Source organism: Exserohilum turcica (genome assembly GCF_000359705.1).
Source record: "Exserohilum turcica Et28A unplaced genomic scaffold SETTUscaffold_2, whole genome shotgun sequence".
Classification (NCBI taxonomy): domain Eukaryota; kingdom Fungi; phylum Ascomycota; class Dothideomycetes; order Pleosporales; family Pleosporaceae; genus Exserohilum; species Exserohilum turcicum.
In genome coordinates this window covers 174,164-192,535 of record NW_007360025.1, presented here as the reverse complement: position 1 = coordinate 192,535, position 18,372 = coordinate 174,164, and the positions used below count along the sequence as shown (strand labels likewise).

At 55.9% G+C, this 18,372-nt stretch overlaps 5 protein-coding genes across 5 annotated transcripts; 1 reads left to right on the top strand and 4 right to left on the bottom strand.

Annotated features, from left to right (window-relative positions):
* Positions 1-117: 117 nt before the first annotated feature.
* On the bottom strand, positions 118-2,248 carry SETTUDRAFT_19059 (uncharacterized protein; the record flags this gene model as incomplete). The annotated part of the gene is made up of 4 exons (XM_008026678.1): positions 118-426; positions 486-1,338; positions 1,383-1,867; positions 1,913-2,248. The coding sequence occupies 4 exons, from the start codon at positions 2,246-2,248 to the stop codon at positions 118-120; spliced, it is 1,983 nt and encodes a 660-aa protein (XP_008024869.1).
* A 1,497-nt stretch (positions 2,249-3,745) lies between these two features.
* SETTUDRAFT_30879 (uncharacterized protein) lies at positions 3,746-4,450 on the bottom strand (the record flags this gene model as incomplete). Its single annotated transcript, XM_008026805.1, has 1 exon — positions 3,746-4,450. The coding sequence occupies one exon, from the start codon at positions 4,448-4,450 to the stop codon at positions 3,746-3,748; it is 705 nt and encodes a 234-aa protein (XP_008024996.1).
* Positions 4,451-4,666: 216 nt separating this feature from the next.
* Positions 4,667-5,698, bottom strand: SETTUDRAFT_41160 (uncharacterized protein; the record flags this gene model as incomplete). Its single annotated transcript, XM_008026909.1, has 1 exon — positions 4,667-5,698. The coding sequence occupies one exon, from the start codon at positions 5,696-5,698 to the stop codon at positions 4,667-4,669; it is 1,032 nt and encodes a 343-aa protein (XP_008025100.1).
* A 1,683-nt stretch (positions 5,699-7,381) lies between these two features.
* Positions 7,382-10,899, top strand: SETTUDRAFT_134704 (uncharacterized protein; the record flags this gene model as incomplete). The annotated part of the gene is made up of 1 exon (XM_008027022.1): positions 7,382-10,899. One exon carries the CDS (start codon positions 7,382-7,384, stop codon positions 10,823-10,825), a length of 3,444 nt encoding a protein of 1,147 aa, XP_008025213.1. The 3' UTR covers positions 10,826-10,899.
* A 2,001-nt stretch (positions 10,900-12,900) lies between these two features.
* SETTUDRAFT_19055 (uncharacterized protein) lies at positions 12,901-17,186 on the bottom strand (the record flags this gene model as incomplete). Its single annotated transcript, XM_008026677.1, has 4 exons — positions 12,901-12,974; positions 13,033-13,430; positions 13,505-13,754; positions 13,808-17,186. 4 exons carry the CDS (start codon positions 17,184-17,186, stop codon positions 12,901-12,903), a joined length of 4,101 nt encoding a protein of 1,366 aa, XP_008024868.1.
* Positions 17,187-18,372: the final 1,186 nt, after the last annotated feature.

Genomic DNA, 18,372 nt, shown 5'->3' with positions numbered 1-18,372 from the left:
TGCGGCATGTGCGTACTATAGCGACCGGCCTGCACCCAAAGAAAAGCACTGGAAAGTCATCCATCTACACTGCATCCACCACTTCCAAATATCGAATCTGCAGGAAGTGAAAACTCTCTAATGCTTCTCTTGAAGAGGCTCGTTGTAGGTACCTTGGACATGGCTCTCCTCGCTGGCAAGCACCATGATCTCGTTGGCATTGTCAATCGTCTCCATGGGCGCCACGGGCTTGTCGCCAAGCGCAATTTTGCTGGAAGGAACGATAAAGTTGAACCAAGAGGGGAGCAGCATGCACAGGACAATGGTGGGAACGACGAGGTGTACGATGCTGAAGCCGTAGATCATAATGGGGTCGAACATGTGTTGGGTGGTGAACTTGGGGAACGCCAAAGAAAGGACGATGGCGAGAATGGGGCCGGAGATGAACTGGAATCTCGTGTTAGCTTAGGCGGAATGTAGAGCTTCTAGGGGTGAAAAAGACGTACCTTCATGATGGGAGCCCAGAAGTACGGGATGCTCCAGTTCTTACCCACGCCAATGACGACGTTAAGGTCGCGCGAGAGCTGGTAGCCGGGGTAGAAAGAAACCCACCAGAGACGGTTCAAGTACTTGTTGTTGCCCCAGAACCTGGGTGCGGGAATCGCTGGGTCCTTTGCTGCGAAGAGACTGAGGAATGTGAAGAGGATGAAGAAGGCAAAGCCGACGCCAGCACCAACACCGGGTTCCGAGCCGTAAGCAACGCCGACACCGAGAGCCTGGGCAGTGACGAATCCAAAGGTGAAGATGAGGTAGCCAGACCAGCCGACCTGGTTGGCGACATCCTTGCAGCGGTACAGCGATGTTGCGGCAAAGCTCTCGCACCAGACGACGAAGAAGAGGGCCACGTCGTTGATGTAGGTGTCGACTGCGTCCAAGGCCTGAAGACCGAACTCGGTGCAGTAGATGAGCGAAATGAGAGCGGATATGATTGTCACGGTAGTGTAGATGACCCAGCGAGGGAACCTCTTGCCCCAGTCGGTGTCCAAAATCATCGTCGTCATGACATCGAGGAGGGAGAAAGCAGAGGTGAGACCCAGCAGGAACAGGGTGAAGAAGAAGACGACAGAGAAGAAGGGTGCACCGGGCATTTGAGCCAGAGCCTCTGGGTAGGTGATGAAGCCAGTGACAAAGGTGCCGAGCTGTGCGCCACTCGAAGGGTCGATGCCCAGGTATCCAACGACGCCAAACACGGAAAACGCGGCGATGATCTCGACAGCCGAGTTGCTGAATCCAATAATGAGAGCATCTTGGACAGCGTTGGAGTGCTGTGAGCAGTAGGACGCCCAGGATGTGAAGTATCTGTGTCGTTAGTATCAGGTCTAGTGTTTATGCAATTTACGTACCCAAAGCCGACTCCGATAGAAAAGAAGATTTGGCCAAACGCCGCTTGCCAGATCTTAGGACTCTGAAGTGCAGATGTTCTCCATGTGGCAAAATACAGCTTGATACCTTCTCCTGCATTAGGGAGGGAGCATCCACGGCCGATCAGAATGATGATGAGAACGAGTGGAAGGCCCATGGTGACGTAGATGACGCGGCCAGTCATTCCAACACCCCTAAAGATACAGAGCCAGGTAACAAACCAAGTGAAGATGGCCCAACCAGCAGTCTCGCCCAACATGCCTGTACCCGCATACTGTGTGTAGGAGGCGACGCTGCCGTCAGGGTTTAATCTGCCGGTAGAGGACGCAGGCACATTGGCAACGATTACATTAGCAAAGTATTCGCTGAGATCCTGGCCTTTCCATGGCAGCGGGCTCTGGAACGATCGACTAAAGTACTTCATCACCCATGCTAGGAGTGGCACGTAGTAGGTGACGACAACGTACTAGACACATTAGTGTCGTTCCCAAGTGAGCTAGAATTTACTTACACCATTGAAGACAATTGAGAGTCCAATGCCCTTGGCCCGCTTGTTGTTGCTATGCCACGCGAGAACAGGGCCACCACGGTAGACGGTACCGATGGAGATCTCGAGGACCAGGAGAGGAAGCGCAACGAAAAACAGGGCGATAAGGTATGGAATGAAGAACTGGAGGCCGTAGTTGTTGTATACGACCGAGGGGAAACGGAGCAAGTTTCCGAGTCCAACAGCACCGCCCATGGCGCAGAGGACGAACTGGATGCGGTTGCCGAACATGTCGCGGCCATCCTCGCCCTTTTTCGGCTCGGGCGAGAGCTTCAACAAGATTCTTTTAGCCGCGTCCATGTTGCGTTGACCAGGGTACACGTGAGGGTGTATAAAAAAGAGTTGATGACTCCAAGCAGAGCGTCGGGGTCAATGAACCTCCCCAAGGGACAAGTTGCCGGGTGCAGGGAGAGCAGATTCAGCCGTGAGCCTTGCAACAAACGAGCGTGGTATATAACGAGCGCAGGCGACGGGACCCGATGCTCGACTGCACCATGCGTATCAAAAGCCCAAGCATCGCCGAGCCCCAGCAATCGCCCACCTTCCTTCTACAACCAGCACTAGCAGTGTGGCGTCTGTTCCCAAGGTATCCCCAGATGCTGTGTGGTGGCTCAGCTAGCGCTCCAGCCAGAGGGCCCATGGGTCGGGTGTCATGGCCATGGTAAATGCCATTGGTCCGGTCCTGGAACAGCGCCCTGGCAAGGTGCCGAATCCGTTCCAGACAGGCGGTTGTCAGGGTGGGTGGATATTGGCATGACCGCCACCGGTGGTAACAATCGCGTAAGCGGAACAGCGGCACTCTTGGTACCAACGGGCGTCGTCTTGGCCATGCGATGGAGCGCAATCACGCGACATACGGGGGTTGCCTGGATTCAGGGCGGCATCATCGACGAGGCCCCGCGGTGGGCTGGGCGTCAGCTCGACTGCAAAGGCAAAGGCGCTGGATTCCGGTGTTATCAGTTGCAAGGGCTTGGTCCTGCGGAATGGCTTGGCGGGTGGTGGTCCAGCCATTTAGCCAGAGTTGGAGTGGTTCCAATCGCTGTCCTGGGAAGCTTCAGGCTCGAGCCATGTATGTGAGGGGCGGTTAACAGCGGCATGTTGTTGGTGTTAGCGAGCCTGTGCCAGCGCTGCCATGCCTAGGTGTAGGTGGACGGCCGTGGAAGGATTTCCAGTACGACGTTGCGTTGTCCTTGTCTTCAGGCGAACCAACAGCGCTAAGAAGGAAGTGGTCTAGCGCCTGACCAGTGATGCCATGCCATGACATGACATGAGAGACAGCGAGCCTTGACAAGTGTCGGTAAAGTCAAAAAACCTGGAAAAAAAGTGAGCAAATAAGAACAAGGCGAAGAGACGAAGTAAATGGTCGAATCCAAGTGCAATGCGTCGGGGAAGTGCAGTGGGTTATATATCACAGCCACTCGATCACTTGCAGCTTGTAGGGCGTGTGGGAACTAGCGCCGACAAGGGCAGAGTCGGAGTTTTGAAGCGGACCAGGTACTTGGGCAGCGGCGCCATGAACTTAATTCCGTAGGAAACGGGCATCTGAGAAGAATGATGGAAACGACAGATAGAGATATTTATTGATATATCTGTATTCTGCCACAATAGACACCCCTTTTTCACTGAGGAGGGTTTGAGACGAGGTACGTTAAGTGATCGACTAGAAAGCGTCGAATACGAGTCTTATGCTGTACTCTCTCCAGATCACTATAGTCATTCATACCAGCAAATTATATGTGTGATATAATAATAGTTGATACTATTACTCCTCTCATACCCAGCACTACCACATCCCTATTACCTCCACAGCCCAACAAGACCCTCCCCACTCTCGCCCAACACAGGATCGCTCTCCGGAATAGGCAGATTCCAAACGTCGCCCTCCCTCCCCTCATGCTCGCCTCCAATCTTGAAATCCCACACGCGCCCATACGGATACGCGCCCATCATCATAAACTCGCCGTTTACGCGCACTTGCTCAAAGAAGGCTCTTCGCTGCGCCTCAGCCTCGGCACTGACGTCTCGTGCATTTCCCGCCTCGATATCGTGTGGCTGGTGGAATGCCAACTCCAGCGACTCGGGTGACGGTGCAAATGTCTTGTGCGACACGCCCGCAGGAATGATAAACACGTCGCCGATGCGCGCCTCAATCTCCACGCCGCCTGCTTCACCGTCAGGGCCCCTCGCGCCCGGAGGATACAGGGCTGGCTCCCATGAGGGCGAGTCGGCGACGCCAAAGCGGATGGTGGCGCCAAGGCCGGATATCACCGTCATGGCCTCGTGCGTGGTCGAGTGGTAGTGCGACTGGATGTCTGGGCCGTACTTTGCGATCCATTGGGTTTGCCACCCGTTTTTCGCGTACACGTCTAGCAGCTGTGTTGGGCGGAAGTCTGGGGCTGTGACGGTGTCTTTGAGCAGGCCTGGGTAGTGCAGGAGCGGGTAGGGCGAATTTGGGATCAGTGGCGTCGGGGGCAGCTTGTAGGAATGGACTTTGATAGGCATGGTGGCATATGAAATTTGGATGTTTTGAAACCCGAGTGTGATGTTGGTCTGCAGCAAGGACATATATTCATCGTGTATTGTCCAAGTGTGGTAGTCGAGGGAAATGCTTACCCGAACGGGAAACGACATGGCGGGGGTTGACGTCAGACTGAATGGACGGGAAGAAACTAGCGTCGCGATACTATGAATTTTATCATCCAATATGGCTATATACGCTCAGAATTCAAGCGCAACTTTGCCAATGGCTTTGCCGCCCTCGATGATGTCATGTGCCTTTCTTATACCCTCTTCGTCGATCTTGAGCTTCTGCGTACAATGGCACTTGATGGCCCCGTCATCTAGCATTTTTGCCAGGTCTCTCAATATCTTTCCGTGGCTCTCGACCTGGACGCCATAATACGGCTTGGTCCCCAAGAGGGCCCAGACAAAAGTCAGACTCTTTGCCATGAACTCGGTGCCGTACATGGACATTTCCTTGTCTTGGACAATGGAGCAAACCTTTCCAAAAGGTGCGCAGACCTTTGCTGCAGGTGCCAAGTAGCCTGATGTCGGGGTGTGTGTGATGAAGACGTACCTGATGGGCACACTTAATTTCAGCTTGTCCACCTCGTCGGCAATATCATTGTGATGATTGATGGTATGTGTAGCGCCTCCGACGTCTTTTGAGAAGCTGACTGTTTCGTCTCTCGATGCCGTGGTCACTACAACCGGGAGATTGAGGACGCGGCGCGCAATTTGACTGGCCACGCTCCCGACGCCGCCTGCGCCGTTGATGATAAGGATGCCGGCGTTTTCGCCCTTCTGGATGTCCATGCGTTCGACGAGGGCTTCGTAGGCGGTGATCCACGTCAAGGGCATAGCAGCAGCCTGACCCCAGTCCAAGCTCTTCGGTTTCAGGGCTACAGCTCGCGAGTCTACGAGCTGGAATTCTGCGTTGCTTCCATGGCGGATAGGCGACCCGGCATAGTAAATTTCGTCACCAGCTTTGAATTCTTTGACGTCTGATCCGACACTCGCGACAACTCCAGCACCGTCGAAACCGAGGATCTGGGGCAGGCTGGGGGTACGCTCATAGTAGTCGGGATAGTCGTCGTAGGTGCCCGCTCGGACTTTGGTGTCGACTGGGTTTATGGAGCAGGCGTGGATGTGAACGAGGACTTCATGACCCTGAGGATCTGAGGGATTTGGGATGTCAATGGCTTTGAGATTGGCAATGGGACCATATTCTGTGACTGCAATGGCATGCATTTTGGGAGCTGATGCGGGACATGTTGTGAGTCAATTGGGTTTCTGTCTATTGGAATATCCGTCCTTCATCTATGACCAGAGATTGATCGAGCAGTGGCTCGTGGGATCCGCTGTGATGAACATTGCACGTAAGGATAACGGCGATGGTCGTGACGTCACTTGCATCATGCATATTGCAAGGCTGAGGGCTGTGGTTGTGAAGCTCGCAATCAGCCAGATAGGGTGGTCTGGGGAATGCAGCACTGCGATTGCGCCATCGTGATGGCAGGCAGAGGACGATCTCGTGCTTGATTTGGCGGCGGTACCTGTGGAATGTTTGAAGGGCTAGTGCATGCTCATGAGGGTCCAAGAACGAATCGTGGAAATGCGTGGCTCACTAGCGGCAGCGTTAAGATAGCGCGTCTGACGTGTCATGGTACGACAACCGCTCCGAGCTTGTATCGGGGTTTTTTTTCGACATGGACAGGCCGAGAAGCTGAAACAGCTGTAGGCGCGTTGAGTCGTGGTAGTGCATGCAAGCTGTGCTGGGCCGAGAGGGGCGTGCAGTGGGGACAGCTGCATGCGCCGCCAGGCTGGAGAGGCAGGTGTAGGTATAGGTACGTACCGGTACCGGTCCGGGCGAGGTGCCTGGTACTTGGGCAGATGGCTGGGCACATGATTGCACGGCGATGCGGGCAGCCGGAGTGCCGCTGGGCCTGGGGGTGGGTGGTGTGAGAGGGAGGGAGAGGGAGAGGGAGAGGGAGAGGGGAGTTGCAGGCGGTGGATGCAGCGGCGGCGGGCGAGCAGCGAGTGAAGAGGAAGGCGCAGAAGGGCGTGGTGTTTTAGTGGGGGGGCGGCAGGGCGAATAGGACGAGGGCATTAGCGTTAGGCTGCTCGCTGCTCGCTGCTCGCTGCTCCACGTTCGCCCGCCAAGGTCATGTGCAATTGTGCATGCTGGGGGGAAAGAGAGGTAGAGAGATACTTACACGGTTGCCTCTCCGCCGCATTGCATCCATCACCACCGCCCCCGACGACGACGACGACGACGACGACGGCGCAGAAGCAGGCCCCAGGAGAGAGAGAGAGAGAGGCGCTCGCAGCTGGACTCGTCGCCCTCGGCCACCCAGTCGCCCGCCCGAAACCTTGGAGGCCGCCATCTGCGTGCCCAGACGTGTGCGCGCATCGACACGGCGCCAGCTCCCCTGCCTGCTGCGTCCTTTGCACATTACATACACATACACACACACACATACATACCTACATACATACATACGTGCACTAACCCTCGAGCCCTCTCTTCCTCTCCTCTCTCTCTTTTCTCTCTTTCTCTCTTTCTCTCTTTCTCTCTCGCGCCCGCCCGCCCTCCCGCCCGCCTCGCCCGCCCGCCTCGCCTCGTGCGCCTTTTGCCTCGCCATCCCGTCGGCCGTCCGCCCGCTCGCCCGCCAGCAATTCTCGCCTCTCCCACTCCCACCGCTCCCCAAGTGCGCCCGCTAGGCCTCCATCGTGAACGCTTGGCTTGGCGCTGCAGCTGCGAGGCTACCTGCGTCACCGCCCACGGTTCTCGCCATCGTTGGCGGCTCCCTACATACACACACATACACCCACAGACCAATCCACGCCAGGGTCCTGCTGCTGCCCGCCCCCCCGACGCCCAACGACATGGCCCTGTCCTGAAGCACTCTCTCCCAGTCCCATCTTGCAGCCATGGCTGAATCCAAGCCTGGCCTCTATGCCAGGCTCGAGTCGTCCTTCCAAGCCGCGCCCAACCTCCGCCACTCCAAGCACTTCCCTAGCCGCCCCGACCTGCTGCGCGACGCAACCTCGACCCCGGTGCCCCTGGATCGCCCTGATGTGCACTCGACACACGCCGGCGACGACAGCGACTCCACTCTCTGCAGCCAAAACAGCACGCCCCTGGCCTCTCCAGGCATGCGAAACGGCGCAGACACAGGCCTGCCGCCCACGCCCCCCACCGCCTCGCAGGACGGCAAATCCGTCGACCATGTAGACCCGCCGCCGCATGCCGACAGCGTGCGCAATTCGCTCATATCCCACAAGTCGTGCCTCAGCACGCCTGTCAATGCGCGCAGTCCTCCAACCCCCGACCCAAGCCCGCCGCGAACAAACGCCTCCAACACCTCCAACGCCACCCTTCAACGCCCGCCAATCCTCACGTATCCCTCTTCGCGGGCCACGTCGTACCAGACTGCGCGAGAAGAACCCTTTTTCTCGGACCGCGAAGAGAGCACGTGTGCGACGCCTGCAGACGAACGCCCAAACACCGTCGAAGAAGACCGCGGACGGCGACTCGCTTTCGAACAGGACAAAAATGATGTCACGCCCACGACCCCCTCACGCACCGCCTTCCCTGCTACGGCCGACGTGGATGCAGCCGCCAAACAGGCAGGTGCAGACAAGGATTCCCCGACCATGGCCGACATCCCAGACCGCGAGTGGAACACCGAGCTCATGCGCAACATAACAATACGCAAGAAGCGCAGACCGCAATCAAAGTCGCCTAAAAAGACTGCGGATCCCGCCGTCACCGTCGTCGAAACCGCCTCTCCCTCGCCCACCACCCGAGCCCGCAACGCCCCCAGCCTGCGCAAACGCGTCGAAGTCGGCCACAGCAGCCCAGTCACGCCCTCGGTCGAAAACTTTGCCCAGTCAATTGGTTGGCCCGCCGACAGCAGGCGCATGTCTATCGACAAGCAGCGCGATGCGAGCAGCAAGCGACTGTCGACATCGTCGGTTGCCTCGACAGTCGTTTCGGCCCATGTTATCGTTACTACGCCACAGAGGATGCAAACCTTGCGACACTCGGGGAGGAATATGGCGTACAGAAGAGACGTGAGCTCACCAGCAGAACTTGGCTCCGACACCCATTCAAGCCGCAACTCGATGATATCCCAGGCCGACAGCATTCCGCCCCATCGTTTGGTGCATAAGAGGACCAGCATCGTTGACAGAAACAGAGGCAGCGTCGGCTCGGACATATTGGCCTCCCAGCGCATCCTATCCCCTTCATTATCACTGCGACAGAAAACCATCGACAGCTCAGCTCATACCATGGCGCATCAAGAGTCTGTACGCCATGTACTGCAACCTGCCGCGGACATACTGAGCAGACATAGCGCAGCAGCACGACTGGGTGGTAGTCAACACAAACGCATCAACTCTGCCCCCGAGCCTTCGAGACGTACAAGTCGTTCCTCAAAACCGCGAAACTTTACCGAAATATTGCCTCCGCCAAGTCCAAGCCCTAGGAAAACCCCCTTCACCGAGCCACCCGCACCTGAGCGCGTACCATCGCCCACGCTTTCGCCAAAGCCACGCCAGCCATCACCAACTTCCAAAAAGGTCCGACAGCTGCCTCCCGTTATCCCAGACACGAAGCTGCCGACTGGTATCGAGAACAATCTCCCCGACCTGCCCGACCAGGGCGTAGATGGTCCGGCGGAGCGTGATCTTTTCCTGGGTGCCAGTCATCCCCCCGGAGAAGCCCGCGTGCCATCTGCCTTGCTGGATCGGGTTCGACACCTGATTGGGGATGCTCAGGCTACCGAGGAATCCAATGTAGTTGCTGCGAATCCCAATCCTGCCACGACTGAGAACCTGAACAAGCTCCCGCCGCCCAAGGAAGGGTCACCAATTATGCGCCAAGGCTCACGCGCGTCAAGGCCAGGATCCTGGGACCCAAAGCGATTCTCTCTTCACAACGATCGCTCCTCCGTGTCGCCCGAAATGAGGTCCCGATCTGGCCTCAGCGATCATGAATGGAAGCGTTACTCTGCCAACTCTGGAGAACATGGCCGTGTCAGTTTCGATCGCTCAGCCTCACGGACCGAGGAGCATGCTATGGCCCGCCATCTCTATTCTCAGTCCACGCCGTTTTCCCAGTTTTCTGATACGATTGAAGTCACCGAGGCCACTGCTGTTAGCATCTATCCCCACAACAACCATTCTCTCCTTGTTGTGCAACAGTTGGCCCGAGGTAACTCAATGCTGTCTGAACAACGCCAGTTGACTGGCGCCACGCTCTTGACCCCGCAGGATCCTCGGCTTGCACAAACAGTGCCGTCTCCTGCGCCTATTCGCCAAGACAGTAGTAGTAGTAGTGAAGAAAAGCCGTCGCAGCCGACCTTGACCTTGGAGCCTTCAACGCCCCCAATGCAGATCGACCTGCTGGCGACCGGCTCTGTCGATTCGCCGCTCCTCAACCCCCGAGACCCGCCAGAACCACCCAAGATCAACTTCATCCCGCCCACCCCCATGGAGGAGCTTGAAAGGCCATTGGCTGCATCACCGCCAGGTCCGCCCCGGCGCTCTGATTCCCACCCACAACGCCGGCTCTCTGTCTTGCAGCGAGCGCGACGGTACTCGGATAATCTCATGGCACCACTATGGGCTCGCAAAGGAAACAGTCGATCGCAGGACAGTGACTCGGAAAAGCACACACATCGCAATCCACACGTGCCCACGGTGAATGATGAAGACGGTACGCTTCATCCTTTTTGGCGTCCACGCGGCTTTTGGGATGAGTTCTCGGACAGCGAATCAGACGACGAAGAGCTCGACAGGCTTCCCCAGGGCGGTGACACAAGTGATGTCGAAGACCCAGAGCCAGAGCCAGAGACGCCAAGACGGGCCAATACTCTTAAGAAGCTGAAAGGGGGCCTCCGTGGCTCCCGTAACTCTGGTGGCTTCTTGATTGGCAACTCGCTTGGTGTTGAACGCCACGGTACGAACAAACGTCGCCACCAGGTCACTCTCCCTTCACACTTCACTCGCTCTCCTCGTGGATCTTCACCTAAAGTCATTATTCAAGCGCCCACACAGCCTTTGGGTCGACATGGTGGAGGTGGAATTACCAAGCGCCGCTCGAGTCCCGAACTCCGCCGCACCACTTCTTTTCCGGACAACCTCTCTATTGAATATGAACAATCACGGCGTCGCGGCAACTCTTGGAGACAAGGAAAGCGTCTTCCAGGCTTGAAAAAGTACCATGTTCAGTACATTGGTATTTCTGGAGTCAAGGAGAAGCTGAAAGAGCGCCGTACCGAGAAGAGAAGGGAAAAGATTCGGCGCAGCATCGGTCAAAAGTACTACGTCGATCCCACGACGCTTGACTCACCCACGCTGTCATGAGTCGGAAGCTACGAAGCTAGCTTCTTTTTCTCTCGTGTCTTTTAGTACGCGATATATCTGGCATACTGCCATCTACCCACCCACCCACACACACACACACACACACACCGCCATCTGCATACTAAGCATTTGCCTTCTTCATATACCTCATCTTTATTCTAGCATACGCATGCCATGACCCCATACCAGCAACCCTTTTTTACGACCGTAACGACTCTCCGAATTTCGCGCACGCTCGATACCTCGATTCGTTGATACATCATCATCATCATCATTATCATCATTCATCATTTTATGCCATCAGCCTTGAAGCGTTCCTTGAAACTTTACACACCATTAGTCACTTTTTTTTGCAGATTTTTGCTTTATATTTTCTTCTACGTTTCAGTTCAGTCCTTTTTATTCAGACTTTTTTTTTCTTTTTTTTTGCCTCGGCATGAGAGAAGAGCAAGCGTGATTTCTTGTCAGCTTTATACCTTGTTCTTCTTTTCTACTTCTTTCTACTTCTTCTGCTTCGACTTTGAATTCTTCTTCTTTCTCTCTATTCAATGGCTGAATATGGTTTAATACGTTTTCTTCCACTTGTTTCTTCTCTTCTTTCTTGCTTCTTCTTCTTTCCTGCCACAGGCATTGCTTTGCTTGCTTTGCTTGCTTGCTTTCTTCCGAAGGACGGTTAGGCGGAGATGAGATTGAGAAGAGACGGTTTTTCGTACCGCATGATTTGTTATGCTAGCTGTGGTTGTAGCATGCTCTGGTACAATGTGTAGTCGCTGGCCTCTTGATCGCTGTCGTTGCTGTTGACGTTGTCTCGTAAGCACGCTCAATTAAACGACAATGGCCCGATGCAGACAGACTGACTACGGATAAAATCTCAAATACCAATGACATGCGCACACTGTTCTTGCAACAATTTGTCTCTTTCCCTATGTATGTATGTATGTGTGTGTGTGTGTAACTATTAGACTTGACACACAAATGAAAGTGGCTGCTACGTCAAGTAAAACACATAAATGTGAATAAGAATAAGGGCGAAAACAAGACATGCCATTATAAACATGGCAAAACCTCTGCTTTTTCAAACATCCTGTATCAAAAGAGGAAGAAGAAGAAGAACACGAAGAAGCATGGGATGGGGGAGAAGAAGCGGAAATGGAAGAAGAAGAAGAAGAAGAAGGACAAGCAGTAACAATCTTTCTTAGCTCCTTATCCACCATAGCTGTAGCGGTAGCTATAGCACTTTATATTTCCTACAAAATATAACAGCACAAGTCCCAAACCAGACCAAAAACCCAAAGGACATGGACAAACAAACTAACAGACAAGAAAAAACTCGACAGAAGACCGCTCCACCCCCGCCCATCCACACCAGTGTATGAACGCCAAAAAAAAGAAAGAAAGAAACAGTAACAACAGTAGCAACAGCAGCACATCCACCCTGCTTGCAACCAACCAATCGAACAACCGACCGATCAAAATAGCTCCCCTTTTTGTTTCCCCCAAAGCAAGAGAGAGAGAGAGAGGGAGTCAGTCAGAAAAGAAGCTGACTCGAGCTAGCATCGCATCGCATAGCATCGCACCGCATAGCAGACAGGCCAAGTAAGGGAGGCAGCATTACACCTAAACCTAGACCAACGCCGCGCCGATCCAAGAGAAGAACCGAAGAAAAGCAAAAAAAAACGCAAGACAATGGCAATGGCAGGAGGCCCCCCCCCCCAGAAGAAACGCCTCTATGCAAACCCCACGTGAAGCGCAAAAAAAAGAAAAGACAGAAAAGAAGAAGAAGAGAAAAAAAGGAAGCGGGAAAAGAAGAGAAAAGCAAGCGCCAGACTCGAGAAAAAGCAGAAAAAAAACAGCTAATCAATGAACCTACCAACAAAAACAAAGAGGCCGAGGAGGAGAATGGTCAAAAGCTTGGGTGACTTGAATTTGTACAAAGGGAATATAGGTGTGGGTGTGGGTGTTGTTGCCGCTGTATAACAGTGAGGTGAGGTGAGGTTCAATAAAAGAGAGAGAGAGAGAGAGAGAGATGTCGAAAAAAGGCGTAAAGAGGTCCAAAGATGCAACTAGGAGCTCATCTATATCTTTCTTCGAACAGTGAATTTACGATCCATGGTCGCAGCCGGGAGGGAATCAGCGAAGCAGTCGCGTGCTAGAACGGTAAATTAGCTTGTATTTACTATAGACGTTAAAAGACGGTTGATACTTACTTTCCGCAGAGTCAAACATGATCAGGATGTCGTCGTGTTCACCTGGATACTCGATTTCATCCAAGCATACAAATCGTCTCTTGATACCCGACCATCCGGTCAGTTTGCCTTCGGCTTTTTGAATCTTGCCTTCGCCACGTCGCTCGTCGACCGGCAGGGCAAACTTTGCGTCCACCAGCTTCACGCCAAACTTGCCGTTTTTGTCTATCTTTTCAAACGTGTCGGTGAGGCGTAGCTGAAAGTTCATAGCATCGGCGTGAGAAAAGTCTTCAAAGAAGGCGAGGAGCTGGACTATATTGTCCTGCTCGACAATCTGAAGACGGAGTCGGTTGGCGGTCCATTGCTTGTAAATGGGAACCACCATGCGCCGACGAGAAATAGAAAATGAAATGGCAAGTCTAGGTTTGGTCAGTACAAGCAGACTTTACTCATCATACAAAAGGCGCAAAACATGGAATCGATGCAGACATACCCATCAAACTTGACGCTGAAGCCAGTAACAGCGAGCTGGAAAGTGTGTAGATCTTTGAATGAGTTGAAAGTAAGCCGTCGTATGGTTGAGGCGCTCGTGAGAGTCTGGAGTAGCTTTGCGAGATCTTCAGGAACGCTGGGATCGGTTCGGCCTCCATCAACAGCGACAGCCATGTCTTGCTGGGCTTCACGGAGCAAGGTGAGTACCGGACTACCGTCAACCGGAAGGCGAACCAATAGTTCACCAGGGCCTAGCCTTGTTAGCCTTGGCTCACCTGTACTTGAACAAGCCATGTAAACTTACCCAGATTCATACGATCGGAAACAATACCCGCAGTATGTCTGCACATGATGCGCAGGCTCTCACTCATGATAGTAGGCGCAGACTCTAATCCCGCCAATTCGGGATCTTGGTTCACAACTTTTGCTTCGACCCACTGCAGCTTTTCAAGTACACGACTCCCTTGTGAGCTGAAGCCCTCTACCTCATCTGCACTTTCAATATGGAATCCCTTCAGCGCGACCTGGGCAAAGGTAGTCTCTCCCTCTGCGACGTTCATGGATGTAAATGTACCAAATACATTGTTGCGATCTTTGCTATCCTGGAAAACCAAGTGGGCTACGCATACCCGCAACCGCTTCTCGGGCCCTTCTTCACGGAAACGCAACCTTAGGGCGGGGGCTTGGTCCGGCTCGGTGACATATTCGAAATTCATAGGCTCTTGCTTGGTCCCGAGCTCATGAGTAACCAGACTAACTTGTTTCGCTTGCTGTGGCGACACCAAAACCATGCGGTATCCTCGGTGTAGTTTCCGCTTTCCGGTGCCTTCACTGCTGCGTTCAATTTTCTGAAATACGAGAAGTCTGCAGCCTTGCACACGCTCATTGGGGAACATGCCCGGGTTTGCGGGGTCCTTGTAGCTGGCCTCCCGAAGAAGGATTCTGCAGGCAAATCGCTCGTCCTTGCGCTCTCGTAGCTCCGACTCGACCCGGCTGGTATGGCTCACAATAGACCATAAACTGCGGAAGTCCATTTCATGCAATGCCAGGGTGAGGACAAATCCGTGGCGCAGCTGCACAGTAATCTGCTGCGCTTGCTGCTTCCAACTGACGTCTCTCCACGTGATTGCTGAGCTCGGACCGACCAGAATGTTGATGAGATTGTTTTGACTGCAAATGGCAAGCTTAGCTGAATAGTCGTCCTTGGTGCGCAGCACAGATATGACGGCATTCATTGGCACGCGATCGGTCGCAGGATCGTCCGTTGATAGCGAAGCTTTGACAAACATGCGGAAGTAGCAAAAGTCGGACTTGGTGTCGGAAAGAGGAATGTATTGCGAAAGACTGGGCGGTTGCTGGCCGCCTTGCGGGGCAGGGAGTCCAGAAGTAAGTACAGGGGCGACATCTGGAGTGAAGGACGGGTACTCTTCCCATATTGACTGGTCCTGGCCTTGAATGAGAGCTTGTGTGGGCGGCATACTCTGATGCTTCTTCATTGACCCAATAAGCAACTTCATGTAGTGGGTAATGGCATTCTGAATGTCATAGACTTCTGCACCCGCAGCGTCTCCCGCCTGTCGCGCAAGCTCAACTTGGGCATCGGGTGACCCATCGCCGTATTTTCGTAGGCCGGGATGGTTAGGCAGGACTTCAGTGATGATCCACCACACCTTTGCCAAATCAACGTGAGGCTGAGAGAGTCGCTCTAGCAGCGGTTCGGCAGACCTAGGCTGACTTCGGATGAGGGTTTCCATTCCAGAACGACCTCGGAGGAACCACCATGTAGCGACTCGCAGCCACTCCATGGGCGTGTGACTGTTAATGTTACCACCCAGCTGGGCGGTTAGCTGAAAGATGCCTCTCATGTGTGTAATGCGTTCGGCAAAGTCCTGGTATGCGAGCTCGCTGGCAGACCGTGTGTCGGAGCGACCAAGTGTGGCGCTGGGCTTGGCATTTGTTCCAGAGCGTGATGGCGGTTGAGAGCCCGGGGGTCCTGACGGCATTGCGAGGGCGGGCGGAAGGGAGGGCGGCTGCGATGACGGAGGTTGCGAAGATTGGAAGTACGGGGTTCCCTGGAAAGATTGAGCTGGGCTGGAGACGGCAGGACTTGCGTTTGTGGCTCGGGAGACGGCAGGGCTTGCATTTGCAGCTCGGGGGACGGGCTTGTCGGCAGGAGAGGCTATTCTTTGTATGGCTGGGTTAGTAAAAGGGTCTGGGCGCGAAAGAGGGGAAGTGCAGGAGGGTGTGTGAAGCGATGGACCCGCTGAAGGCGCCCGTGTTTCCAAATCGTTTGGGTACGAGCCGGGCGGCACTGGTTTCTGTGCCGGAGACGGTCCACGGGCTCTTGACCGTTGGGCGTCGTTGACGTCGCGTATGCCGCATGGTGACCCCCGTCCCTCCAACTGCGCATTGTCGAATGGGTTCTTTATGTTTGCTAGTGTGCGATAGGACGACGGAGGGGTGCCCGAAAGCGACTGCTGTGAGCTTCCCTCGGAGTCTCGACGTTCGCCTGATGCTGCCCGTTGCGAGGCCTCGTGCAGGGTTCTGCCTTCCTCTGAACGCATCTTTTGTTTGATTCTGGCTGCGAACGAAGCGTGCCCATCTTCTTGCTCGGCTGTGTGTGGCGAGGGTATTTGCGGGACGGAGGGCGCCGAGTCGTCGCTTGCGTCGTCACCGAGAGTACTGAAGCCAGTCTGGGAGCGCTTCAGCATTTTTGGTTGGAAGTCGTCTTCTTCTGCAATCGTGGGCTCGCGCGCGGCCAGGTATCTAGAGACTATGGGCGAGAGGTCTGAATCTTGTGAGTATACAGAGTCTTCGCTCGGCCGCCTCGCCGACTGCTGTTGCGCCCCCGACTCCAACATCATGTTATCAAAGCCGGTAGGGGCGCGCGAGAGGCCCTTGGGTCGCTCGCCGAGGCCCATGGTGCCCAGGTAGCGTGGGGGTGTGGGAGGGAGCTGTGCTGTGGTGTTGATCTGGCCAATCTGCATCTTCTGGCCGAGCGGGGGGGAGAGCTCGCCGGGATTTGTACGCGTTCTGGTGAGGTTGATCCTGGACTCGGTCTGTGAGGGGTCTCTGTACTCGGTCTGCGACGGGCTCCTGCCAATGGCATTGATGCGGCCTAACAGACTGTCATCTTGCTGGGGCGCTGGCGGGGGCACTTGCGGAGCGGCTGGCGGAGCGGCTGGCGGAGCGGCTGGCGGGGCTGGTTGCGGGGGCTGCTGTTCTGTGGGCAGCACGCTGGCGGGCTTCTTGTTCCTGGCAATCAGGATGGCTGGGTCTTCGCACTCGTCGCCGCCATGGCCTATGACATCGGGTACGGTGCGCGCAAAGCTGACGGTGAGGCCCTTTTTGCGGTTGTCCAGCTTCAAGCCTCCCGGGCCCGGGCTCTTTTGGGCACCACTGTTGATGATGGCCTGGGCACCGGGCCATCGCTGGGCGCTGCTCACGTCTATACGGGGGCGGTTGAGGAAGGCGGCGGCGGCAGCGGCGGCGGCCTCCTGCTGCTGTTGTTGCTGGGCGGCGCGGTCGACGGAGGGCTTGAGGAAGGCGCTGAGGTCGTCATTGTCGACGGGCTTGTTCTTGGCCTGGTTGGCTGCCGCGAGCTCGTTGGTCTTGTCGAGGATCTTTGTCTTCCAGCGGCTCTTGGAGAACAGTTTGCTGGCGGCGTCGTGTGCTTCCACCATGGTGGTGGTGGTAGTGCCTGCAGACCCGCGGCTGGTGGTTGTGGCGGTGGTGGAGGTGGAGGTGGCGGTAGTGGCGGCGGTGGGGGTGTCGGGGGACTCGAGGGGGAGGAGGAGGTAGTGGTGGAGGTAGCGGTGGTGGTGGTGGTTGTAGTGAGATACGGGCGGGTGGGCGCAGCGGTGGCAGCAGCAGCAGCAGCAGCAGCAGCAGCAGCGGTGCTGGCTCAGGCGCTAGGCGGGGAGAAGGCGGTGGGGGTGGGGAGGCAGGGCAGGGCAGTGCAGGGCCGGACAGGGCTGGCGAGGCGTTCCTGCGTCTGTATCTGCTCGCGTGCGTGGCGGCGGCGGGCGGGCGGGCGGCGGCTGCGAGGCTGCGAGACGCGGTCGTGTGTTGGACTCGATTGGCGGCGGCGGGCGTGTTTGGAGGCGAGGAGACGTCTCAAACGGGCTGGTGGCACATGAAACGGGCTCGCGTGCACATGCGGATACGCAGATGGCACGGCGGGGAGGTGCAATGCGAGGGCGGGGAGGGTGTGAGGGAGCGGCCAGTCCAGCGACAGAAAAGAGACTCGGACAGCAGCAGCAGCAGCAGCAGCAGCACGCCCGCCCGACTGTGCAGGTGGACTAGTTACTTAGCTGGCTACGGGCCGTCAGCCAGGCGGCGGCAGGGATGCCAGGGAGGCCAGGTTAACGTGGTCGTGGTGGAACCGCCGTTTGTACTGGAGGTGCGGAGTAGGCGTGCAGCTAAATTGCCCAGGGTCGCCGCTAGCACGCACACAAAAGCCTGCGCATTGCCGCCCGCCTGCGCTATCCTTACACGCGCCCTCGCCCATCCCTCCAACATGCTTTGCACGCAACCGGCTCGGGCTCGGGCTCGGGCTCACGCTGAGCACACGACACGACACGACACGACGCGACACGACACACCAAGGCGAATGCCACCGAGAGAGATTGCGCGTGCCCGCCGCCCGCCCGAAGCTGCTGTCTCGTGTTCGTGCCCCACCCGCCGCCCACAGCCATCGTCTGGCATTCAATGGCGGTCACGGTAGCAGTCGCAGCCCGTCGCTTGGCGCCAGACAAGATGCAACAATACGGGCATACGATACGAGCACGGCAGCGAGTCGGGCTCAAGCACACGATGCACCTCCCTTCTCCTTGTCCCCCTCTGCCTCGCCTCGCCCTCGCCCCGCCT